We start from the raw sequence: 27,770 nt of genomic DNA, 5'->3' as shown, positions 1-27,770 counted from the left end.
TATAACTACACTCAGAAATGCCTGTTGTTTGTTCAAGCTACTTATTTACAATAAACTAAAACAACACAATTCCTAAGTTTTTTCTTTGGGACAACTTAATTGTTTGATGTTCAATCCACTTAAATTTGTAAAAATCAAGAAGTTAACTTTCTTCAGGTTGTCTTAACATAAATCAGTTGTCTGCAAACCAGTATTTTTTACTGTGAACATACTTTTAAGTGCATGGAGAGATTATTCGAGAAAGAGCAGAGGATGGTTTCCACACATTCCTGTTGAGAACTCTGTGAGTCAGCTGGGCAAGCTTCAAACACAAGGCTACGCAAGTGTTTATATGTGTGTCACAGAGACCACTGACGGGCTCTGAATCTTGGTACAGCAAATCCAGGCCAGATAAAGATAAAGCATCTCCTGAAACATCCTTCTCCCGTTACTATCAAGCACATGTGTGTCTCCGTCTGCTGCAGCACATCCTCCAAAAAAGGAGTGAGAGAGAGGCTGAATGAAAATTGTAACAGATTCTCGGCACGTGTTTATTGTTCATTTCGCAAATGCCGTGTATACCAAACACGCATAAGTGTGATTGTAGATGCCCAAACAAGGAATGCCAGTCAGGGTCTGCATTCATTGGGTGGTCCGAGTGCGCAACAGGGCGCGTGCCACACTAAATAGCGTATAATTGCTGAACATAAAACCTTAATGCTTAACAAACCCCTGGCAGCTCTTTATACGAGCGACTAAGCTGCAAAATCGCTGACATTTCCCCATTATCTCAGATGAATAAGATGCACTGCGGGACCAACGCACGCATTTGTTTTCATCTCCAAATCACCAAGTGTTTATAATGGTTTGGTTGGAATTAATTAAACGCTTTTGCGGCCGACATTCATTTTCTTTTGTTTGGTCAGTTTGGATCTCATCGCTGTAATTTATTTTCCATCATTTTTCATTTAGATGACCTTTGCACTCACTAAATACTCACTTTGAGTTTATTTTGTTGTAAGACATTAATCATTTAGGGTGTGTTCAAACTTGTAGTACCGCACTCTTGATTTGAATGGGCCGGACCAGCAAAAGAAAATATTAGTTTTCTTTTAAGAAAAAGAAAAGAAAATGATGTTTTCTTTTAAGTTTACAGTAAGTATACATTTATAAGATCAAATCTAATGATATATATGTCTTGTTTTATCAGTTGGAAGCCACGAGAGCTTAAATTGTGTTAAAAAAAAGTCAAAACAGTGTCAGAAATTCCTGTCACACACACAAATGTTTCAGACAACTGTAATGGGTAACATCATTATGAAGAGCTGGTGTGCTTGACAGATCTGTTCTTTAAACAGATCATTCATTCATTTTCTTTTCGGCTCAGTCCCTTTATTAATGTGGAGTCGCCACAGTGGAATGAATTGCCAACGTATCCAGCACATGTTTTACATGGTGGATGCACTTCCAGCTGCAACCTGTCACTGGGAAACACCCATTCACTCTCAATCACACACATACACTACGACCAATTTAGCTTAAAAAATGTACCTATAGCGCATGTCTTTAATCTGACACACGTGAACACGGAGAGAACATGCAAACTTCACACAGAAATGCCAACTGACCCAGCTGAGGTTCGGATCAGCAACCTTCTTGCTGTGAGGTGACCGTGCTACCCACTGCGATTGTAACTGTGATAGCGTGTGTACATCTTGGACTTAGCAGTCATAACCCTACTCCAACAAGATTGAGGGACAAGAGACTGACCGTCGGGTCTAGAGAGGAACACCACTGGCATCTACAAAAAATGAACTAAAGTGGCAGCAGGAATCCATTGTAAGAGATGAAAACTTAATTCATTGTAAATTCGTTTTTAAGAGAGAAAAGAGTTTAACTTTTAAACTTCTAATTTTGAGATTAAATCTTCAATTTGAGGTGAAACCATATTGGCAGATCTGTATTTATGGGATAGCACTGATTATAGATCTAGGTGGGATATTTGTTGTAGGCACAATTTCCTATAAGGAAACACGGGAGGCCAGGGGGTCACGCTTGTCCACAGCTAGACACAAGATAGACTGGAATCATTGGCTAGCTATCTGGGTAGAGATAGGTTTTTAGTTTTTGATTTGGTAAATTGGGGTGATTAGGACTTTGCAGTGTTAACGGGGTCACGAAGCAGACGTTGAGTGTCTGCTTACATGACAAGGGAGTTTGCACAAGGGCAAGGTGTAAGGTGTAAGATGCCACGACAGAACCAATAAATTATTCTACACTGATTTTCAGATTACACTGTGATTTTTTTTTATTATTAATTCTGAACTTTTCCCAACAGATGGCACTTTCAATCATCATACTCTGATTGCTTCCAATTTCTTTATCATGCCACTTGAACATAAAACCAGCCCTACGAAACATTCAGCCAAATACTGTATGCTGCTCTAAACCAACAACAATAGAAAAAAATATGTGTTTCCTTTTTGAAGTGAAAATGGAAAACACAAAGACTGTAACTTGACATGAACTGACCTGTTTCCGTGACACACTGCCGTCCACTGGGTCTATGTACTCAAAATTATCGGCCTTCTCCACACTGTAGACAGTATTGCCCACTGAAAACTTCTGAGTGGTGAAAGCTTTATCAGTGATAACGGCCTCCAAATCTCTCATGAGGTAAAACGCTGCCTTGCCGTCCACTCCTTCATAATCAAACCTGTCACAGAGAAAAAAAAAAGTGTAACCAAGTGTAACAAATGTAACCAACAGCAATAAATAACTACTTCTTTACTATTAGACGAGCTCTCAGCATTCTCTCATGATGTCTATGAAGAGAGTTATATATGGGGATTGTGGGAAACATGTATGGGAAAGGGCAAAGCAATCCAGGAGATAAAGAGATGCTGTCTACTTCGTCTCAAAGGAAAAGAGGGTTTCTGCTGTATACACACACACACACACACACACACACAGACACACAGACAGACACACACACACACACACACACACACACACACACAAAATATCCTGAAATATCCCGGAAAAATTTCATGCTGATGTTGTTTTTGGAGAATTTTTGCTTGGGAATATTTTGGGCTCAACTCACCTGCAGAAGTAATTGCGTCCCAATTTGGCCCAGTGATCTCTCACAATTTCTTCCACTCCCTGCTTACGCACTGCCATGATGGACAACCAAACCAGAACTGACCACAGACCATCTTTATCTCGAATATGGTCTGAACCTGAAAGAAAAATAGACAGTCGTGTTTTGATGGTTTGGAAAGCTGCGTTGTATTGGATTTAACATACAATAAACACAGTAATGGATGTCACGGTGGCACGGTGGGTAGCACAATCGCCTCACAGCAAGAAGGTCACTGGTTTGAGCCTTGGCTGGGTCGGTTGGCATTTCTGTGTGGAGTTTGCATGTTCTCCTCATGTTTGTGTGGGTTTTTTCTGGGAGCTCCGGTTTCCTCCACAAGTCCAAAGACATGCGGTATAGGTGAATTGGGTAAGTTAAAAATGTCTGTAGTGTATGTGTGTGAATGGGTGTGCATGGATGTTTCCCAGTGATGGATTGTAGCTAGAAGGGCATCCGCTGCATAAAACATATGCTGGATAGGTTGGCGGTTCATTCCCTGGTTAATAAAGGGACTAAGCCAAAAAGAAAATGAATGAATAAATAAACACAGTAATATTAAAATATTTTGAAATATAATATATTTCTGTGATGTCACAGGCGAGCTTTACACATCATTTTTAGCTGCTTTGGAAAAATGGAAAATCAAAACATTTTTAGTGCTTACAACTTTCAAGTTGTTTTAAGACCAAAATGGCATGACATGAAATGGGAAGCAGATTGTATGATTTACCCTGTTGTTTCTGAATATGAGCATGGTTGTAATTGTGACACTCATTTTATTCAAGCATTCACTAATCAGTTATTATTAAGTTAATTAGCATTTTTTATTGACACATTTTTGTTATATTTTAACCAAGCGGCAACCTCCTGCTCTCGCTCGGGAAGCCAATATGGAAGTAACTGAAACAGACGCATTAAGGCCAATCTTCCAAAACAAGAAGAAAATCTACTGCTGTTTAGCTCCATCCATTGATTCGCATTGTAATATAGCTACTGTAAATAACGAGAGAGGCAAATGCATGTCTACATAAAAACAAACATTGAAGATGCTTTGAAGACAAGATGACTCTGAAATGCCAAGTTGTAATTGATGTAATTGATGAGATGACTCATATTTCAAGCTGAAATGCATCTAAATCATGACCTGATAATGACAAAATAAAAGCCCTCACTCCCTTGTTCTGCTAGATTTATGTTTGGCATCCTCTCTATGACTCTCTGCTTTTGATCTGGTTTGTTTCCTGTAATCACATGTCAGAAGAAGCTGCTGGAGTGCTGAGAAATGTCTACCGCATACTGTATCACACTAGAAGCTGCTGCATATTTCGTTTTGACCCCTCAAATCAAGTTTACTTCAAACAGCAGATTTGTACATCTATCAGCAAGTCAGACTATCATCTGTTAACAATCCCTTAGCTTACAAAACAATAAACGTGACACAGAAGGGATCAGGTTTACAACCAAAACGGAAACTTTCTTAACGTTCCAGTATTCCATAAACACACTCATTTGCACAAGACTTCCAACGCCTGCAAAACATTTTTTGTATGCATCTTGCATTTTTCATTTTGCAATGCAAATTACTCGCAATTTCAGTGTGGGGAACTTCCACTTAACCCTCCCAGTGACTAGCATGTCAAAAATGACACAATTTTACAGGAGAAAAAACAATGTTCTTTTATCTTGTAGTGTGGTGACTTTTGCAAAAATGTCACCAGCATTAGCAAACAGCATACTTCCATACTATATAGTACCCTAAAATCAGTATGCGAGCATAAAACTTGAAAATCAGTATGCGAGAAGCACTCAGATGACCTACTACTTCTGGCGAGACTCTGACGTGCGCAACCCATGCACGCTGCGCTATCCCACGATGCCCCTCGAGAGAATTCATGAACGGAAGTAAAGCAATGCAACTGACGCAGGTAGGACACGTGACCATAACAAAATGGTGAATGTAGAACATCTGAATTCCATTCATACTTTTCACATTCATACTGTATAGAATGTACTTTTCTAACGGCCGAGTAGTACGTTTAAATTCAAATGGAGTACTTACTGAGTAGTAGGCGGTTTCGGACGCAGCCAATCACTTTCATTTTTTTATGAACGTTGTAAAGATTAGGGTACTACGTTGGTCCTATGGGTCAATTTTGACCCGCCAGCAATGGAACCATTTTCATTAATTTTCCTTCAGCTTAGTCCAGCGATGTCAAACTCAATTCCCGTAGGGCCGCAGCCCAGCACAGTTTAGTTCCAACCCTAATTAAACACACCTGATCAAACTAATGGAGTCCTTCAGTCTTGTTTTAAGCCTACAGGTAAGTGTGCTGGAGCAGGGTTGGAACTAAACTGTGTAGGGCTGCGGCCCTCCAGGAATTGAGTTTGACATCCCTGGCTTAGTCTATTGCTGCATCCCAATTCGCATACTATCCATCCTAAATAGTATTTGAAAAAAGAATTAGTATGTTCCAAACCATAGTATGTTGTATATCAAAGGTAAGCATTTTAGGTGTGGAACCATCCATACTCATATCGCTGATATTGCCCACATTGTATGTTGGACGTGAATTCCATTAGAACTACAAATGCGGGTGAAAAGTGTAAATAAACTCCAAACATGATGGACGCGCGAGACCAACAGTCAAGTAGAGAGGCTTTGGTAAAGATGTTTGTATGTCTGTTAATTAATATCTAACCAACTGGAACATATTTAAATCGTGTTTTCTGTGTTATATTTTATCTGCAACAACAACACTGAACATATATAAAGACGTGTTTGGACATTTGAATGCAGAATTATCCAAAGACCCGAGGAGATTTCTCTGCATGAAAGACTTGTGAATGGCAGATTAACCTGCTGCTGCTGCTGCTGATTCTCCAATAATGTAGGAAATGAAATATGACAGAAATGTGGATGATGTGTGGATGATTGACAGAACTTATTAACTAAGAAACTTAGTGATCTGTTAACGAGGAAGCAGTATGTCCCAAAGCATGGATACTCTTCTGTTACACACTCAAAAGTATATTCTTTTCCTTCACAAAAAAGTACATACTTTTAGGGCGTAGTTTAAGTATGTGAATAGAATGCAGCATATGACAGGGGCCGCCACAGCGGAATGAATCCGACGAACTGATGAAACATTGTTGAAAATCACCACACTGATAGGAGAAAACCTAAACTTCCAGAATTTGCAATAAAGATGAGGTTGTTTCTTCATGCAAAATAGATTTTTGAGGATTGAAATTCAATTTAGATGCATTGTTTTAGATGTTTAGTAAAGGCGGGGGGTTAACACAAGTGTAAAACAAAATAAAATTTTTGTATACTATTTTAATAGTTGACCCAGTACCACAAACCAGGCATAAGGTCGCTTTTATAAAACTGAGATTTATACAAAGATGTATATGACTAATTAAGCTTTCCATTAAAGTACATTCTGTTAGGAAAGGACAATGTTTGGCTGAAATGAAAATTTTATGATTCAAAAAAAAAAAGAAAAGTAAATTATGTTTTAATATATTTACAGTGGAAAATTTGCTAAATGTCTTCATGGAACATGATATTTACTTAATATTCTGATAATGTTTTAGCATAAAGGAAACATTAATACATTTGAATCATACAATGTATTAAGAAGTTTTGTGGTTCAGGGTCACATATAGTAATTCATAATGATGATGCACAACGAATAATCCATATAGGTGAAATAAGATTTATTTTGTTTTATGTCAGTATGTAAATAATAATAATAATAATAGTAATAGTATAATAATAATAATGATAATAAAAAATAGTGTTACACTTCACACGTATATCTGTGGCTATTTTGAGTTCATTGTGTTTTGATCCGTTTTTTTGTTTGTTTTTTTGCAGTACCATACAGTACAGTACTATTCAAGACATTCAAAATATTGCTGCAGAAAGGCTTATCTTAATTTTTTTTCTGCATTTTAACATTGGATAGATATACTACACTATATGGAAAAATGCACCCAGTTTTTTTTTTTAAAGAAATTCTTCCCTTATTTACATTTAACAGAAGTTACTTCCATAACTCAAACAAAGCATATTGTGGCCAAGAAAAAGTTAGAAAAGTAGTTTGTCAGAATTTTACAGACAGGAATGGAGAAAAAAAAGATGCTCCAGACGAGTAGCTCATGACAGGACTGTAATCCTGAAGTGAAGTCGGATCACGATGTATTATAAGCGGGTTTGCTCTTATGACACCTACAGACAAAGCCTGGTGTCTCACTCAAGGTCTCTGTGACGGTGTAAAACCCCGGAGGCTTTACAGATGGAGCCTGTTGCCTGCTGAGCCAAGCGTCTTTCTGCCCGGCAACATCATTCAGCACCAGTTGCTGATTCCACAATCAGCTGTCGACCAAAACACTAGCATTCAGTGGCAGACAGGGGCTTACCTTCACTTGGAAGTTTCTACGACTGTTGGTATTTTTGCCTTTGTGGATTTTAAATAAAGGGAAACTTTGAATAAATATATACAGCCCAAATATATTCATACCCCTTTCAAATTCTGAAGTTACGTAAATAATTTTTTTTTCCCCACAATGATGCCTCTATGTCGTCTTATTATCTTTTAAGAGTAAATTTGTCATTTCCAGTAAAAAAAAAAAAAAAAAAAAGGTTAAATAAATAAAATAAAATGACTATATATGACAATTCTTATTTTAAATAAATATTAAATATATAAAATGTAATTAATTTAAATGAATGTAAGCAGGGCAAATGAAATTTAAATGTAAATAAAAATTAAAATTAAATAGGACAATTCTGTCATAACTTACACCTATGTTGGTACACAAAACAAGGAATTTGGACTGATATGAGAACAAGTAAATGACAGAATATTTAGCATTTTTGGGTGAAATATTTCTATAAGAACATGCATTAACTCAATAGTTTGATTTAGGTTTGCAAATACATTACATACATAAAAGGGATTTCTTTCTGATATGTTTTGTTATACAATCAAATTTGATTTACATCACTGAATTTATTTTGAAAACACTTAGAAAAATTTATAAATTGACAACTTCTTCGTTTCACTATATACTATTTTTTTTATAACAAGTTTTGTGTCAATGCATAAAATAACTAAATAATATATTTATCACATTTACCAGTGAACTAATTCTGGCAGATCGCTAAAGAACTACAAATTTGCTGGTATATGGACTACACGTTCCAGTCATGCACCACAACATGCACTCCTGTTCCAGATCATAACTGATTACACTCACACAGCTGGGATCTGTTTAAAGACTGATTAGATGGACTTTAAATGCAGAGCACACACACACTGCTCTTTGCTGAGTCCTGTTATACTGTTTGTGAACATTACAACACGTTTTTCTTGCCTTGCCTTCCATGATTGAATCTTGCTTTGTTTTGTATGTTTTACGTTGTCTGCTGCCTGTACTGACCATTCGCCTGCTTTGACTACGACTCTGGATTTCCTGTATGCATCTGTTTGCCCCTGTGTTGACTGTTGCTTGCCTGATCATCTCTGTTTAATAAACCTATGTTTGGATCCGCACTTCCTTTTTCGTTGTCTCACTTCACATTACAATATTTATGCCTCATTTGACTACATTTAGGCCTTTTTTGAGATGACATTAAAATATACAGAAAACATTACTCTCTATATATAAACTCATTTTTCCTTGACATCACTTATAAAAATTTTATGACATATATTCATATTTTATAAATAAAAGTTAAAAAAAGAAGGAAATATGCCTGAATTATTATAGTTTTAAAATAAAATTTTAATATTGTTTTTAAGACTGATTATATGGTTCTCTATAAGTGGATATTTACACCATTTTTAAAAATATTATTATTATGACATATTTTTATATTTTAAGACAATGTATGGTCCTGAGAGAAGAGTAAAAAACTCAACACAATAAAATAATTTGAAATAAGGCCAATTTGACTAATAATATTTTTGTATAACATGTATCCATTTTCTAAGTCTAAATATACGGTTCTGAGATGAAAGTAAAATATACAACATAGAAACACATTTTTCAAAAGATGTCTTTATTATTTGTAAAATAACATTAGTAATAAAATTCTTGTCAGATTTTTATACTTTAAGAATATAGATTAAGAATAGTTTGAAAAGAAGAAAACATGTCTTGATTAATTTCATTCATTCATTCATTTTCCTTAGTCCCTATACTCATCAGGGGTCGGCACAGCGGAATTAACTACCATCTTATCCAGCAAATGCTTCACACAGCGGATGCCCTTCCAGCAGCAACCCAGTACTGGGAAACATCCATACACACTCATTCACACACATACACTACAGAGAATTAAGTTTATTCAATTCACTTTGTATAGCACATGTCTTTGGACTGTGGGGGAAATTAGAGTACTGACAGAAAACCCACGCAAACACGAGGACACCATGCAAACTCCACACAGAAAAGGCTTACAGAGACCCAGTCGGGACTCGAACCGGTGACCTTCTTGCTTTGAGGTGACAGTGCTAACCACTAAGCCACCGTGTCGCCTCTTTTTTAATTGGTCATGCCAAACTGTCATATGTAAAAGCCAATGCATAGTTCTAAAAACTAAATCTACACACAGTTATTTAAAACATGTTTCTATGCGAAATTAAACAAGAGCATAAAACGTTATAATCCTGCTTTCTTTTTTTTTTTCGACTGAAAAAAAAAACATCAAATGGTTTTGAAACATAATGAGATGGAGAAACTAAAACAAAACATTGACGATGACTCTTTAGCTCTAAAAGTGTTTTTATATGAAGCGCAAAGGACTTCATGACACCCACCTGTTCCGAAGCTCTCCTCTCCACAGAACGAACACCTCCCCGAATCCAGCAGGTTGCCAAAAAATCTCCAGCCTGTGGGCGTTTCATAAAGTGCCACTTTCATAGCCTTAGCAACCCTACAAAACAAACAGGAAGACTGAGAACTCCAGTGCAATCCTAGTTTATTTGGACAAGATCAAATCTCAAACAAAAATGGTCTCTCACTGGGAAAAAGCATCAAAATGTTATCAAAGTGTCTTTAACACTGTGTAATTAGCTATATGACACTGAAGTGGTACACTATAAATGTTTAAATTTGTCATCGCTTAGGTTTATTGTGTCTATTTTCGCCATCAATAGAAGTGTGACTAACTGTCAAGAGTAAAGGCTGATTTAAGGCTGATTTAGTCGTGTTTTGAATAAAATCAACAGCCCACACTAAAAGGAATATTTTCCATGTTAAATGGAGTTTTTGTCCTAACGAACACTTGAAATTGATATATTAGAAACAGCTTCTATTTCTTGCAGGTGAACAACAGGATAAACTGACAATGATCACCTCAGGTACACCTCATGTACATTATTCAGTGTTAAATGCTAATAATGGGTATTTGAAAGCCATTTTACTAAACATTTATTGTCATACTACTGAAAGCAGCAGCAGATAGTTCACCTCAGATCTTGAAAATAAAATAAACCGTTTGAAATTGATCTTCAGAACTGAGACTCGGTGCAAACCAACACATATCAGTGATTCAGCATGTGCATTTAATAATGTTGAAGAGGTTCAATATGTATTAATAGATTATAAACCTTATCATTTTGTTGGAGTGCAGTGAGTGCACTATTTTGTGCTTCTGAATGGCTGTATTTAAAGTCGTGTTGGGTCTGGTGCAAACAGCCAGATTGCTTATCACTGCAAATCTCATCGCGTAGCGTGTGGTTAGGACACGGAAAATGTAACCTGCTCACCTAATGTTTACGCTCATAATATTTATATTATTTGCTAATTTATAACCTCAGGAGGAACTCTGAATCTGCATCTCATTTTGGAGGCTGTTACTGTCCACCGGTGGTCGCATTTCAGTCTTGGACGCATACTTTAAGAGCCTTCCTGGCTGAATAAATCCCACCAGAGCAGCCCGGGGTGCTGAAATATAATAGGCTAAACTGGCAGTGGGAAACAGAAACTAAAACACGCACATAACATACATTTTCAAAGTAGAATATCTGTCTTCAGCATTGTTTTTTAGATAAACAAGAATGTTTACTTGGCATGTTTCTTAAACATATGCAAATATATTGTGGTCTTTTTATGCTTTAGAAGAGTCAAAAATGCAACTTTAACTTGCAGCACATTTGACCTCTCTCGGCCACCGTAAAATAAAATAAAATAAAATAAAATAAAATAAAATAAAATAAAATAAAATAAAATAAAATAAAATAAAATAAAATAAAATAAAATAAAATAAAATAAAAAACAAAACAAAACAAAACAAAAAAAAAAACTAAATAAAATAAAATAAAACAAACAAGCAAACAAGCAAACAAACAAACAAACAAACAAACAAACAAACAAATACATATTAAATTAAAAAAAAAACATATTTTTCTTCTTTTAGCTCTAGGCCATTCTGCCAAATGTTTAACGTGTGTTTATAAGTGTTAGCAGGACTTGAGTTCTGGATAATCTCAGCTCCAGACGCCCAGGGAATGTCTTTGCACTACAATAAGACGAAGACGTATGCTGTCTGAACACAAATACTACACATTCAGCCCTCTTTTTATCTTCCATTTGAACGCCAGTAAAGTATTGAGGGGAAAATGAGAAATTAGACGAACTAAAAAGCAGACTATAAATGGCTAACCCATGTTTATATCTGACTACTAGACTAAATGCTAAACAAATGACAAAACTGTGAAAAAAGACGGACGTCAAGGTAATGATCGTTTAGTATTTTGGTAGTACATTAGGTATCTGTCCTCCGCACTGATTCATTAATCAACCCGCACTTTTAGTCTTCTCAATCCTGTGTCTTTATAAGGCAAAAAGCCGAAACAAACCATGCTGACATTTTGGCTGACATTTATTTTGAGATTCAGCCATGAGCCTGGACGAGCAAACAGCACTTTAATCATCGGTGTGTGTCCTCCACACCTGTTTAACTTCCTTAAACTGTCACAGAAGTGGAAAATATAAGCCTTCTCCTCAACAAATATTGTCATACGGCATTATTATTTTATATTTGGGAATTGCAATCATTCATGGCTACTAAAATAAAAGACATTTGGTGTTAAAATGAAGGAGTTCGACAAAAACATGAGAAGGAACGCAATTACAAGTCTCCTCCTTTGTTTGTTGATCTTGGAGAGTTGGCAAGATTCATAACTATTTTCAGACGCTGCAATCTAGCATTATGGGTAATGAGTTGCTGAGATCCCATCGGATGAAGGGACAGATGACAGGGAGCCGATGTAAATGAGAAGAGTTAGGATGCAGCTGTTTACTCTTGGGTGGAATTACTAAATATGGGAAAACAAGTGTTATTGACTCAAGGGAAAGCGGAGTAGGATGGAAAGCCTGGCACGCAGACAGAAAAACCAGAGTCTTTGACCCCTTGACTTGTTTTCGATGATTTATTCTCATGTTTGTGGCCAACACAAGCAGCGCTATCTCTAACCCAGCATTGGAAATATTTGACATGTATATACATGTGTTTGCGCTGTTGAGGGCGTGACTGGATTTTAATGAACAATTCTGTCTTTAAAAGAATTAGAGGAATTTGGAAACTAATGTGCTCAGCTGGGTTTTAAAGTCGGCAGCTGTTCCTATAACCTCAATCTGGCAATAAAAGCCAATTATCAACTGGCAGAATGTTAGCACGAGTAGACATACTAAAATGATTTTCATTTACATTCCTCGCTGAGAGGTATATTAAAAGATTTCTGAAAGTGAGACTTTGAATGCCAGTGGTGCTTGAAATTGCTTAATTACATTATAAACAAATAGTTTCAGGATCTGACTGCCTTATAAAGACTAATTTAGTGAGAAACTTGACACATAGATAATGATGGCTTTAATAAAGTTGCATAGAGTTCAAAACACAGCTTGGCATCCAGCTTTAAGAAAGAAATAAAGTACCAACTGTTTATGCATTTTTCAGTTAAAAAAATAAATATTCATACACACTAAAAGGTACAAAATCTGTCACAGGTGTGGTACCTTTAAGTTAGGTGGACACATTTTTGAGCTCAGACTGGAATTAACTCATGAAAATGATTTAACTGCATGTTTGGAATAGTTTGTTCAATGGAAGTAAAAAATTCAGCTGAGGAGACTTTGAATTTTGATTTCTTCCCTTTCTTCACGCGTTTACCACTGTAAAGAATAAAAAGTTGAGTTGACTTACATTTTTAAAGCAACTGGCTGCATAGAACTGCTGCACGGTGTCTCCATATGGCAACATGATACTTTTGTTCATTTCCCTGCCACTGTTACTTAAAGACCAACATTAATTTTTTTGTTGTTGGAAAGAGAGGACCTTATTGTAGCTAATGATGTGCTTTGGTTAAGTCACATGACATGCTGTGCTTTTCTGTGGCATGATTTCTGACAGCCTGGCGTTGATTGTGATTAGTTGCTAAATGCAAATGTAAACATTAATAAAAAACAAAGGGTCAAATTATCTCAGATCGACAAAAAAATCTGAAACATTACCTCCAGTTAGGTATGATGACATATTCATAACATTTAAAAAAAAAATCAAATTAATTTTTTGTAAATCGATTAAATGTATGTGTTACACTGTCCAAGTGGAACATGCAATACTGCAATGGGTTAGCTAGCTAGCAAGGTCAGCTGTGAAGTTGTAACAATAACAACATGAATGCTAGTAATAAAATGTTGATTAGTTATGTATAGGGCCAGACGGAATCTGTAGACGTTTTTTTGTTATTTCTGCAGAGAATTTTGGTAAAAGTCTGCAGATTTCTGCGGAATTATTTTGGGAGTATCATAACTAAAAAAAAACTTAACATATAAATAAAAAAGCATATCATTTTAACTCTTATTTAATGTTTAAAATTTAAATCCAATTAGATTCACTTTATTTGGTAAAAAAGGAAGTTTGTCATATAATAGCTATATCTAGTAAAAGACATAAAATATTATTATACAAACTGCATTGTACATAAATCAGATGAACATTTTCACATTAGTCAATAATATTACTGAAATTAATTAAAAAAAATGAATAAATATAGATTTACACACATTTACTCAATAAATAAACAGAATTAATGATGGGCTAAAAATCTGCGTAATTCTGCACGCACAGATCCCGGGTGGGCCTGTGTTAATGGCATTTGCATTATGGATAAAATCTAGTTTTTCTACTTTTGAATAGATATGAATACAGGAAACAGAGTATTAGCGAGCACAACCATGTTCATGGTAAGTGAAAAAAGAAAAGGACAGAACCGGCTTTTCCTGCGGATGAAAGTGAGGGGGAGATGGGTTTTAGTGACCAGAAGGATGCAGACTGGACATTTGATCGAGACAGTTCAGGTGAGTTAGCTCAGAGGCAGATAAGAAAGGCGTAGTATAGTATAATATAGAAACACTGTTAGCTAGTAGCTACATTATTCTGAAGCATCTAGATATACTAGACTTGTTATTTATTATAATATTTACTGGAGAAAATATTTATAATTACTGTATGTTTTATACATGATAATACAATATTAGGTTTGTTTTTAATAATATTCAGCAAAAAATAAAAATTGGAATAAATGAAAGCTGTTGCAATATCAGTTGTTGGAATGCATGTATAAGGTGTCATTTATGGGTTCTGTGTTACAGCTTATAATACCTCAACACCAATTAAATCATTTTAAACAACAAGTTATTAATTATAAGGAAAGTTTTAAATGTGAAAGTTTTAAGTTAGATCCACTGTTGGACATTGTTGCCATATGGCAACATTTCATAAAGTACCTTAAAAAATATTTTTTTCCAATTTGTTTTTACAACACTTCAAGTTAAGCCATTTTAAGAAAAGTTTAAGAAAAACAGTCAAATATTTTTTTTAAATAGATTTATCATAATGCGTGCGGTAAAGGCTTATGCTTAGTTCAGAATGCGTGATTTTAGCCCCGATTTTGGCTCGCCAACAGGTTTTGAGAAATCGCCGACAAATGCCTGAATGCCGGTTTATTTGGACCCACGAAATGGAGGAAAAACAAGTGGAGGTTTGACAGGACTCAGGAGCACCCGTGTCTGTTTGACGTTTCATACATAAAGAAATTAGTTTATAATCAATTTAAGTTGAGGAGAAATGGCTAATTCCCTTTAAACCCAGGTGACCAAATATGAATTTTTTTTTTACCTCATTAAAGGCTTCTTTCTCATTATGTAGTTAATAACAAAGGATATACTATGTGTTTTTGGCTGTGAGACGTAGTTTGGACGAAGTTGTCGGCGATTCTTTCTATTGTAAAGTCATGCAATGTGAAAGTCCCTGTCGCCGATCCATCTTGCAGTGTAAACAAAGCAGACCAGATAGTTATGCAGTGTGAAAACATATGTGACAAGACTACTTTGAAAATCATGCAGTCTGAACTCGGCATTAAGCTTCTGTGGTTGAAGTTGTGCCAAATTATTCCGTAAAGTATACTTGACAAAAACCAGCATTTTCAGTCAACTCAAAAAAATAATTTAGCACATCCTTAAACAATGAAGCTCAATAAACTCAAAATTTCTTTGCAGCCAGTTGCTTTAAAATAAAAATAAAAAAGGTCCTACACGAAGGTAGCCGTTTGATTAAGGTGTTTACATGTCTGTGTTGCACTTCAATAGCATGACTAATATCAGCATACTAAACATTTCTTAAACCAATTTCTGCTTAGCTTGATTATGACCTTAATTGGATTGAATTAATCAAACATTGCAGTTTACATAGTAGACTCTTAATTAGAGTATTTTCTTAATCATATTAAAAACGGATTATTGGTGTCCATGTAAACATACTCAGTTGTGTCAAACATACTGGTTCTGTGAAGGGTACAGCGACTCATTAAGACAGTTGCTTGTTTTATTTATAGATATTTCTGTGTTATTGCACTAGTTAGTTCAGTAAATGATTCAACGACTCACTCATAAATCCAGAAAGATTAAGGATTAACACTAGAATTGTCGGAGGTTGCTGTATACCTAAAATTACCAGTGCGGGTAAATTTTACCTAGCACAAATTTTGAGTAGAAATTGTTGAAAAGAACAAACACACGATTTCACTGATGTTTTTTACCACTGTTAACAAAAAGTGTCTAGACTCATGAACTGATTATTTCAGGATAACAAGATTATTTTAGGAGAACAACATCAATAAAGTTTGAACATTCATGAGCAGGTTAAAATATCTAAATTTGAGCCATCAAACTCTGATGCATAACCTATTTTCTAACTTATTTCAGACTCCGCATCATTCATTGCATTTTGTGTTTTTAATAGCTCTACAAATTTTTTAGTCATTGTGACTTTATTTATTATACCCACTAATTTAATGAGTGAAATTAAAAGTAAAAGTCACTGGTGAGTAATTTCAAACGTAAGCAGTACATAAATACAAGCATTTTTTTAATAGGTAAATTGGACACATGCTGGCGCTTATAAATGTCCCACTTTTTTATCTATTTTTATCTAAACCATTTTTAATATTTGGGAATTGACTGGAAGGCTTAAATATTTTATTGAATATCTGTTTTGTACATTAACACGTAACAGTGATGGGTAAGATTGACCCCATGGCGGTTCTAGTTATACACAAATATGTAATTTTTGTCAAACCACCATTAAATGAATTGTCACTGCAGCCACGGTTAGACTGGATTGTCTCACGTTTCACTTTTTTTCATATTTCAGTAGTTCATCCTCAGTGCATGGTCACACTGATAGCACACATTGATTCTCTTCCCCTTTCCAATGTGTAGGAAGCACGGCAGATGTTTCCTTTCCATCCTTCCATCCATTCCAAAAACACTCATACAAGCACATATCAAGGCTCAAACGCACAGCGGACCTACAGCACACACACGCTCCAGCAGATTATCTCCACAGCCACTTCACAAACACACACACACTCCTGAGAGCTCTGAAGTATAAACACAGCCACAGCCCAGCACTCGCTCCTCGCCTAAAAAGGTTTACAGCAGCAGAAACGCCTCCATCCAACAATCACACCCCAGGAGACATTCATGCCTCAGAAAAAAAACTGCTCAGTCTGGACACCGTGATGCAGATTCGTCAAAAGAGATACTCAAGTTACAGACATATTCTTTACCATCTGCTCAAGAACAATAAAATATGACATACCTTTACTGTACAAGAATGTTTTAATTAACTTTCAGTATTTCTATTTATTTATGGTTATGAATTGCATTAGGACTTTGATCTCTGCTTTTTTGACCTACTGTTTATACTAGACTATAAAATCCAACTCTGTGGTTTAAAAATGTCATTTTTATCATTTTATAATTTTATTTTGTTTGAACAAAATAAACTGCACGTTCTTTTTATGCTTTTTATACATAGTTGAAGTCAGAATTATTAGCCCGAAATATATAGCTCCGAAATATCCCCCCCCCCCCCCCCAATTTCTGTTTAAGATTTTTTCAATGCATTTCCAAACAATTGTTTTAATAACTCATTTCTAATAACTGCTTTATTTTATTTTTGCCTTAATGACAGTAAAAAAATATTTGACAAGATATTTTCAAGAATCTAAACAGCTATAAGCTTCTATACAGCTTAAAGGGTAATTAGGCAAAAAATTATCTTTAAAGAGGCTAATCATTTCGACCTTAAATTTTTTTTATTATTAAAAAACTGCTTTTATTCTAGCCAAAATAAAACAAATAAGACTCCAGAAGAAAACATATTATCAGACATACTGTAAAAATTTCTTTGCTCTGTTAAACATCATATTTAAAAAGGAAAAAAAAATTAAAAAGGGGGGCTAATAAGTCTGACTTAAACTATATATATATATATAATAGGATGAAAGAACTTGCAGTTTATTTTCTATTATAAATTACAACACCAACTAAATATAATATATCACTTCAAACTACTACATATGTCTATTTAAGTAATATTTTAATATGTCTTTAAAGGTTCAAAGCATAATTAAACAAAATGTATTCATAACATTGTAAAATATATGTTCAGGTAAATGAGATTGGAACAAATCCTTATAAAACTGTATTTATTTATTTGTTCTGCTTTAAGATTGCACTACATTAAAATAAAATAAAATTTTAATGCCTAAATTTTCATTTGCAGTTTCTAATTTTTAATTCAATCCTTACCAATATCATTATTGTAACAGAAGAATACTGACAAAGAAGTTGGGGATCCACATGCAGTTTCTTAACAAGTAGTTCTGCAGGCAATGGTCAAGAACAGCGACAAACAGGAGCATTTAGGTTAGGGGTGTCAGACTCAGTTCCTGGAGGGAGAGTTTAGTTCCAGCCCTGCTTTAATACACCTACTTGAAGATATCAAATTAGCCTAAAGTGCTCAATTAGTTTAATCAGAAGTGTTTAATTAGGGTTGGAACTAAACTGTGCAGAGCTGCAGCACTCTAGGAACTGAGTTTGAGATCTGTGAAGTAGGTAATCCAGGTAGTAACAGGCGAATGATCAGGACAGGCGGCAAGACAACAAAAAAAATAAACTAAGCAAAGGGTCAAAACACGGCAAGACAAACCAGTAAAAATGCTTTGTAATGCTACACAGGGTAAACAAGACTCAGCAATGTGTGTGTGCATGTGAGAGAGGTGAATATAAAGTCCAGGTAATAGCTGTGTGTGTGTGTGTGTGTGTGTATGTGTGTGTGTGTGTGTGTGTGTGTGTGTGTGTGTGTGTGTGTGTGTGTGTGTGTGTGTGTGTGTGTGTGTGTGTGTGTGTGTGTGTGTGTGTGTGTGATCAGAGACAATCAGGAACTGGCGTGTGCAATGTGCATGATGGTATTTGTGGTCTTTTTCATATCTCATAATGTATCCTGTTCAATTAAAATTTCTTCCTGAGCAAAAAAATGATTCATTATGATGATTGTTTACAACCACATAATACAAAATATTGTCAAAAATATTTTTTAAAGAATCCTTTGAAGACATATTACAATATTATATTTAAAAATTGTTGTATAGAAGCAAGTAATGCATTGCTTTAATAATTATGCTTTAAACCTCTATGTCTTACCCTGTTCAATTATTAAAATCAATCCTGCCTAGTGTCAACCCTTCCTTTAGTGTTTTCAAAATGAATGTAACATTAAATCTGCGAATTTTTATCATAAGAGGCTATGACTTAGTTTTGAAGGGTGACTTCAATGTTGAAGGAAACAATCTAAGAACTGTCTCTAGGCTGGGAGGGTTATTACTTAACTATCATTTACAGAATGGAAAACATGACTAGCTATGGCTATACTTCATAATGTACAACTTCAGGCCAAATGCACACTCAATCTGTCTTTCTTTATCTGAGCCACACCAGTAGTTAAAGCCTCATTGACACTGTGTTTCTGACATTGAACCAACCTCGCAAAGCCTCCAGGAAGTGAATAATGGCCCTCAGAACAAAAGCAATATTGATGGGAGGAAATCAGCCTTATTTCTGGGGATATGACACAATACGCAGCTTGGCTGTTATTAATGACTGATTGGTCAGCAGTGAATAACATCACTTCCTATTTGACTGCCAGCATTAAAGGTATAGTTCACCCCAAAATACTGTTGGTAGAAATGTGTGAGTGAAGCGAGAAAGAACTTTTTTTCAGAAATGTTTCAATATTTCTTTGTCTGAACAATTAAAGTCAATAAAAAAACAAAACAGGACAGAAAGTCACAGGGGTTTGGAATGACATCAGGATTAATAAAAGATGACATAATTTTTATTTTGGGGTGAACCGTTCCTTTAATTAGGGTGTTTTATATGAGTCGAGTTCACGTCATTTTTGGAAGCAACAATGATTAGTGCATTAAAGAGAACTAGACTAATACAGTGGATTTGTCCATTTTTAACTCCTTGTTCAAAAGGGTTAACTAAGACAAAACCTAAACAAATAAAATATTAACACTTTAGTTTAGGTCACAATTCACACTATTAACTACTGGCTTGTTACCTGCCGATTATTAAGATATTAACTGTATATAGGGTATATGCGGAAGTGTGTGGAAGGACTTTTATTTGTGAGTAAACGTGGTCAAGTGCTTCTGGTGAACTGTATGCCCTTATGAAGTCAGCGCGTTTAAGGTCTGTTTTCTTTAAAAATTAGCGATCTTTACTGCCTGATTGATATACAACATAAAGTGGTTCTCAGACTGTACAAGAAGAACTGCATTGAATTACATTACATTTTCTCCACCATGTCTTTAAAATATAAACATTTCTTTGAGCCCATTATATTCAATGGAGCTTCTGAGTTAGCGTGCTAATCCTGACATGCGTGTAAACAGATTTTCGTCTCGTTTTAAGCTTGAACAACTAAACAAATGCTAATGTCTATTTAACTGATTGTTTTTTAATTACATTACAACATCAATGCTGTAAAATGAACCATATAAAATTAAAAAAAGTCACATTAACCATTCACCTGAAGTTTATCAGTATGGGAAGAAACACTAGCTCTGCATATACACTATTAGCACTTGTAAAGTATTCTAGCCAAAACCTAAACCCAACTACTCCCTTACTAATTTATAATAAGCAATTATCAGTTTGAAAATGAGCTAATAGTCTTAGTAAATTGTTTGTTAATAGCATGAATTGTGACTTAAAATAAAGTGTTTTCAATAAAATAAATTTACTCATCAATACATAGTTGCTTTCACACTCTGTAGTTTCAGAAATGTAGTCTATAGAAACTGTCCACTAGGCTTGTATAGTTCTTTTAGTGAAGTGAATATTTCTAGAGTAGTCAGAATCACAGAAGAAAGTACAAAATCTTATTTAGAGTCTTAATTAATTTTATCGGTCATTATTTTCCACAACTTTAAATGACAGGAATTTTGTTATATACACTGAATTTTGCTGTGTTTTTATCAAGCCCTGGAATTTTGGAATATATGGTACATGTCATATATGACCATCTCTGCCCTCTGCAATTCTCACATGGTCGCCCACTGAAGTTAAGGAGCACAGCGCCCTAGTCTGGCGCAATATGGCTGTCATCATGACATCCAGGTGGATGCTGCACACCAACGTGTAAAGCGATTTGAGTGTCCAGAAAAGTGCTAAATAAATGTAAGGAATTATTATTATTATTATTATTATTATTATTATTATTATTATTATTATTATTATTACTAGACCCAAAAAATGCTGATTTATTTCCCATTTCTTCACCCTAAAGTGATTTTAAAACTTTAAAAATGCAAAAGAAGATATTTTGAAGAGCTGAAAACCTCGGACCATTGACTTCCATATATTCAAAATATTATAGAAGTCAATGGTTGCAGGTTTCCAGCTTTTTTTTTTTAGAATATCTATCTTCTTTTGTTTTCAGCAGAAGAAAGACCCTTGTAAAGATTTGAAACTAGTAAGAGGACATATGTACATATGACAGAATTTTCATTTTTGGGTGAACTATCTCTTTAAATGTGCATCACTAAGAATAAAGTTACATAGTTTTCCATTCTTTTCTATTATTTTATAAGTGTGCAAGCTTATCTCAAACAGAACTGAAAAAAATAATATATTTGCCAAGTTTTTTTTAGCCCCATTGGTTAACAAAACAGATAGTCCAGCCCCCAGCTCACAACTTGGTTAGACTGTTGCTATGTAAGCCTGGGCAATATCTTTAACACCCATAACCACAAATTAAACTACATATTGAGTGGAATACCAATTTTAAAACATACACTTCAAAAAAATAAAAATCATTACATATTACTTGACAAATTGAATGCAATCATTATTAATTACTCACTGGGCATGATCTAGTCAAGTCTTGAGCTTGATGCACCCTGACGGTTATTTTTAGTGGGGTGAATGGTGTGTGCAGGAGTGCAGGGTTGAGCTAACACTGTTATTCTTAGGGAGTGAGTCTCCACACTGTAACCTCTGGCCTCATCACTAATGTTTTTACCGCTCTGCGACTTGCACAAGACATAGAACTGACACAGTGGAAAAATACATCCTGATGAATGATTTCCACCTGGATCATCAGCTTATCAATTATATGGATAAAAGCCATTTGATAAAAATGCAAATTGTGACTTTTTCCCATCAAACAATTAATAAATCTTTCTTACAATTCAGAAGTCATGTCTTTATTTTCTCTGAACTGCTATTTCTTTATATGTTATTTAGCAATTCTGACTTTATTTCTTGTTTATTTCTTACTTGTCTCATTTTATTTGATTTAGAGCTTATATCTTGCAGTTTTCTCTCAGATTTATAAGTTTATATTTGTAATCCGTCTATCTTTCCCACATGGTTTTTAGTTTACATCTTGCAATAATATTCTTTTTCATAATTTTGACTATATATTACAATATGTATGTCCATGTATGTGACCCTGGACCACAAAACCAATTATGAAGGTACTTTAATATAGAAATTGAGATTTATAATTATAAAATCTGTAAATCTGGAGTCTGAAGTTTCAAAAAAATCTAAATATCGAGAAAAATCTTTAAAGTAATTTGAAATTTCTTTAAAGTTGTCCAAATTAAGTTTTACTCAATGTATATTACTAATCAAAAATTAAGTTTTGATATTTGCGGAAGGAAATATAACAAAATGTCATAATGGAATATGATCTTTACTTAGTATAGTAAAAAAACATCTAATATTTTGATCCTGAATTGTCTAAGAACGTGTCAAAAGAGGACTTTTTGAACATACAACACTTACATTTCTATAAGTATTGTTGTTTAAAAAAAGCTTAATTTTTAACTTTGTAAAAAAAATAAAAGTACGATTTTCTCACCTGTCAATGGCTGTGCTGGTTGGCATACTGCGGGCAAAACCTCGGATTCCTCTTTGACTGAAGTAAGGGATGCAGGAGAGATTTGCAGCCATCACTGCAAGCGAATCTGACGGACTCACGAAAAACCCATTCTCACCCATGATCATGTAACGATCCTGTACGTGACAGAAACACAGCCAAGATCATACAACAATAAATTCTGTTGTTTAATTTGATTGAACAAGCAACTCTTTTTTTAAAATCTAAAATGCAAGTTACTTGATAACCATTTATTGCTAACTGATGTGTTGTATAAAATAATCAGGTGTTGAATCTTGAAAGTCAAGAACTTACACTAAAGTTCAAAAGTTTGTAGTCAGAAAAAGCTTGTTAATAATTTATATTAATGTTGTTTTACATAATTGTGCTTTTCAGTTTGCTTTGATAAACAGCACAACTGTTTTAGTTGTTCACAAGAGAGACTGTTCCCCCAAAACTGAAAATTCTGTCATCATTTACTCATTCTCCAATTGTTCCAACCCTGTTTGAGTTTCTTTCTTCTGTTGAACACAATGTAAGGCATTGTGCTGAAATGTCTCTGTTTTGTATCACTGAAGAATATAAAATAAAAGCTATACAAAGTAATTATTTAAAAAGTGTGAATCATGACCTTCTGAATAAAGTGCAATAAAGTTGAGAGTTTTTACTGTAAATATATATTGAATAAAGTAAATGGTTTGGTAAACAACAACAGCATTAAATGCATTTAAAACTTAATGAAGATACAATATTAGAAAATACAGTATATTTAACTGAAGACAAAGTAGAATGACAAAAGATAAAAGGAATAATAAACAATAAAGTACTGCAATAAAAGAAGCTAAAATTAATCCAGTAATTTGGTTCAGATGATTCTCTTATACACTCTCTTATCTAACTCTTATGATGTTTTCACTTTTTTCTGTGTTTGTACAATTTTCTAAGTCATTTGTAAATGATTATGAGATAAGAGGCAAGCACCCCATCTGCATCAAAAGCAGCTCCAAAGCCGAACTCTCCGCCCTTCATGGAGTCCACCAGAGGTCCAGCGAAAGCAGGGTTTGGGTTTGGGTGTTGGCCTCCAAAGTCCTCCAGAGGGACACAGTTCACTGCAGAGTTAGCTGGAGCTCCGAGCTCATCACATAGGATTCTTCTGACATATGGTCCCATTACTGAAACAGACCACACGAGGACATGCCTTCTACATAACACATCCAGCTTTTTATCTTTTTTTTAAAGCAGAAGTTGAAATATAACACTTTAGTTTATGATAATGCATTAAAGTAATATGATAACAAATCACAGAAATCTGCCATTTCAAGCAGGATTTTTAGTAACACTTTAGTTTTGGTCACATTTATTGCCATTAACCACTGACTTATCATCTGATTATTATTAATCTGTTCATTAGTTAACTGTTCATTAGTTGTTATAAAGCATGATCTTATTTTACATCCCTAATTCTACCCAAAACCTAAACCCAAAACCTAAACCCAACTTCTACGGTACTAACTATTAATATACAGCTAATTAGTGGTTTAATTTATTAAGCTAATAGTGTTGGTTAATGGTTTATGAATATTGTAAATTGGGACCTAAACTAAAGTGTTGTCGGATGGAAATACATGCTTCAGCTGACTTTCTTTTTATGAAACGCCAAAAATGTACTGAAACATACGTTTGACTGCAGTTTCTAGATGAATTGAACACTACGGGCGGTACGATGCCTTCCACACTAATAATAATTATAGGGACATATTGTCATGGTCAGGCAGGCAAAGATTAAATACAGAAGCAATCGGGTACATGCAGGTAAAGCAAAGAGAGTAGTCGGGTCACAGGCAAAGAGATTGGTCCAGGCAGCAAACTACGTAAACAACGAAACAAAGCAAGAATCAAACACGTCTAGACTGGACAAGAAAAACAGGCCTTAATGCTCACTAAAGCCACAGTCACACTGGGGTTTTCAGCCCATAGACTTACATTCATATGAACACAAATGCGTCAGATCGCAAATGCAAGCTCATGTGAAAAGTTTCGCAGTTCGCTGTGTTGGAAAGTTTAAGCTTGGTAAACTCTAACCTGTGAAATCGCATAACTTGATTGTGTGAGACCAATTACAGATCAAAACATGACCTTTCTGGATAGAAATTTAAAATATGGACCAATCGCTTATTTTTTATAATGTCTAATCAACTTGTTTAATCCCGCACCTTTTCACAACAGAATTTCGCAAGCACAAACTCTAATGTGACAGTGGCATAAAATAGATAAATAATGCTCAGCAAGGTTGCGTGTGTGTGTGTGTGTGTGCCATCAGCGACATGACAGGATTTGTAGTCCATATGGAGATGGGATCGTAGTCTGAGTGAAAGTAAATGATTCCCAGCAACGTAAGCTGAGGCACATATTTCCATTGAGCCTGTGCAGGTGAATAAGGTACTAATGTTCTTGCATTAAACAGAAGGCGGGATATTTGCAACTGTCACAAATGTTTACCTCCATTCATGGCATCTATTCGAATCTTCAGCTGGTTTGGGCCTGTCAGCAAGCTCTTGATGCCACTGAAGTCAAAAATGCCCCTCAGCAGGTTGAAATAGATCTCCACTGAATCCACAATCTCAACTGAAATACAGAGAAATTTTATGTTTAGTATGTGCGTGTAAAAAAACAAACATTTTTCTAGCTTCTAGCGCTCACCTCTGAAGGGTTTAAACTTGTTCTCTAAATCAAAGTCCTGACGGCCGAGTCGGGAAAGGTCGATGTGCAGGTCAGGACAAATAGCATATTCCTCTAAAGTGCGGCTCACCTGGTGGATTCTCTCTATCACTGTGTCTGGAGATGGTCCTGATAACAAAAAACAGACACAGATTTCAACAAAACATCTAAAGTAAACAACTTATCTATTATAGAGCCACCCATCAAGCATTTATACATCTATCATTCATCAATAATCCCTCCGTTCTTTCATCCATCCATCCATCCATCCATCCATAACACTTTTTATCTATCATATTTCCATTCATATTCACTCCAGCCATCAATCATCATCTATCCATCCATTAATCATATATCCATCTGTCCATATCCATCCATCATTATATTTATTTCCATCAATAATCAATCCATTCATCCCTCCTATTTTCATCAATCAATCAATCAATCAATCAATCAATCAATCAATCAATCAATCAATCAATCAATCAATCAATCAATCAATCAATCCACCAATCCATTCATCTATCAGCTCTATATTTCTACATTCACCAGTCCATCCATTCAGCTAATATATCTCAATCCATCTATCTAAAATGAAAGAACTGGAGTAAAAACACTGATTTAAAATGTTCTCACCTCCATTCGCGACATTAAATTTGATCCCAAAATCTCCTCCTGGTCCTCCCGGACTGTGGCTTGCAGTGAGGATGATACCACCAATAGCTTTAATCTTCCTGATGATGCAGGACACTGCTGGGGTGGACAGGATCCCGTTGTGTCCAATCACCAGACGTCCTATCTGAAACCAAAGGTTTGGTTTGATTTATCTTAGTTTCTTTTAAACACAAAAAGTTGCGAATTTAAAAAGTTGTCAATTTAATTTGTTTTCGTTTATTTTTTGTTTTACTGAGAGGAATCCCATGCAAGCTTTGTAAAAGTGAAAAGTTCAGATACAAAAACCTCTAAATGTCATCTGAAATTTTCCTCATTTTTATCAGGCTTCTCTGTGTATGTTCAGAAAGATCACTTTTATGGCAAAGAATAAGTCCTTTTCCTGGTCTTTAAAGTGAAATAACTCAACATTAACAAAGGAGGCTGAAAAAAAAAAATCATTTTCAATGGAAATTTTAGACGGCACTCAGAGGTTTTTGCATCTGAACTCTTCAAGTGTTAAAGGGCACATTTATTTTTTGGGATCTTAAGGGCCAGATTTAGTAAACAGGGCAAATTAATGTAAGATCAAATTCCTAATGCATAAAAGTGACAATAGAAGTGGAATTTTTTGTAAACGGACAATGCATGAATTAACATAACATATTTTATTTGTAGTAAAATGAAAATCAGTTTGAATATTCTTTAGAACATCTTCTTTTATGTTCCACAAAAAAAACAAAGTAATGTTAAAGTGCAAATGCTTGGTTCTTTGTACCTTATTTGCCCAAAACATACTATTTACATACACAAAACATACACAACTATTTTAGATTATTACTCAAAAAACTGAAAAAACAAAATTTTTGAGATTTTTGGGGGACAATTTGATAGTTTTATGTTGAATCCTCTTTGTTAAGTTAATTTAACCAATTTGTGTTTGTACAAAATGAATAAATAGTGTGGAACCCTGCATTTATTTTAATTACTGGGCTTTCAATAGGGTAAATATTGTACAATTTTGTTATTTAAGCATACTGAACATGTAAAACAGCATGTCAGTCTTTGCCATTTTCTATAAGATGTTTTTGCCACTTATATCTGAATGTAAATGTAACACTTTTTTTATACATTAAAAGTTAGTAAAACCCAATATGGCTTTAGGCCTCAATAACAACAGGATCAAACAATTAATAAGAGTTTGTAGCAAGAATGCCCTATATAATTCAAGTTCAATGGGTTAAATGCCCATTATCTATTACATGTATAGTACATGTATTACCACGATAAAAATGAACTGTGGAAAAACCCAGCAACCCATAACTAACATATTTTGTTGGTCGAGATTAAACATGAAATGTCGTGTGTTTATACACAAAAGATTTTACATTAATATTTAAATAATAGGTTACATTCAAGAATCTGACATAAAGACAGCAGATTCAATCATAGCATACTTAA

At 34.7% G+C, this 27,770-nt stretch overlaps 1 protein-coding gene across 1 annotated transcript in view; it reads right to left on the bottom strand.

The window, feature by feature from the left end:
• Nucleotides 1–27,770, bottom strand: part of pgm5 (phosphoglucomutase 5) — a 38,610-nt gene that overhangs the window by 5,956 nt on the left and 4,884 nt on the right. The window contains exons 2-9 of the mRNA NM_001126396.1: nt 26,295–26,457; nt 25,641–25,787; nt 25,440–25,565; nt 23,922–24,112; nt 22,923–23,077; nt 9,952–10,067; nt 3,086–3,221; nt 2,512–2,695 (exon numbers count right to left, since the gene is read on the bottom strand). Coding sequence (NP_001119868.1) covers nt 2,512–2,695; nt 3,086–3,221; nt 9,952–10,067; nt 22,923–23,077; nt 23,922–24,112; nt 25,440–25,565; nt 25,641–25,787; nt 26,295–26,457 — 1,218 coding nt within the window. The remainder of the gene's footprint in view (nt 1–2,511; nt 2,696–3,085; nt 3,222–9,951; nt 10,068–22,922; nt 23,078–23,921; nt 24,113–25,439; nt 25,566–25,640; nt 25,788–26,294; nt 26,458–27,770) is intronic.

The sequence above is a fragment of the Danio rerio genome, chromosome 8 (genome assembly GCF_049306965.1).
Source record: "Danio rerio strain Tuebingen ecotype United States chromosome 8, GRCz12tu, whole genome shotgun sequence".
In the NCBI taxonomy this organism is placed as follows: domain Eukaryota; kingdom Metazoa; phylum Chordata; class Actinopteri; order Cypriniformes; family Danionidae; genus Danio; species Danio rerio.
Note: the sequence above shows the minus strand (reverse complement) of the source record. Positions and strands in the feature narration are given on the sequence as shown.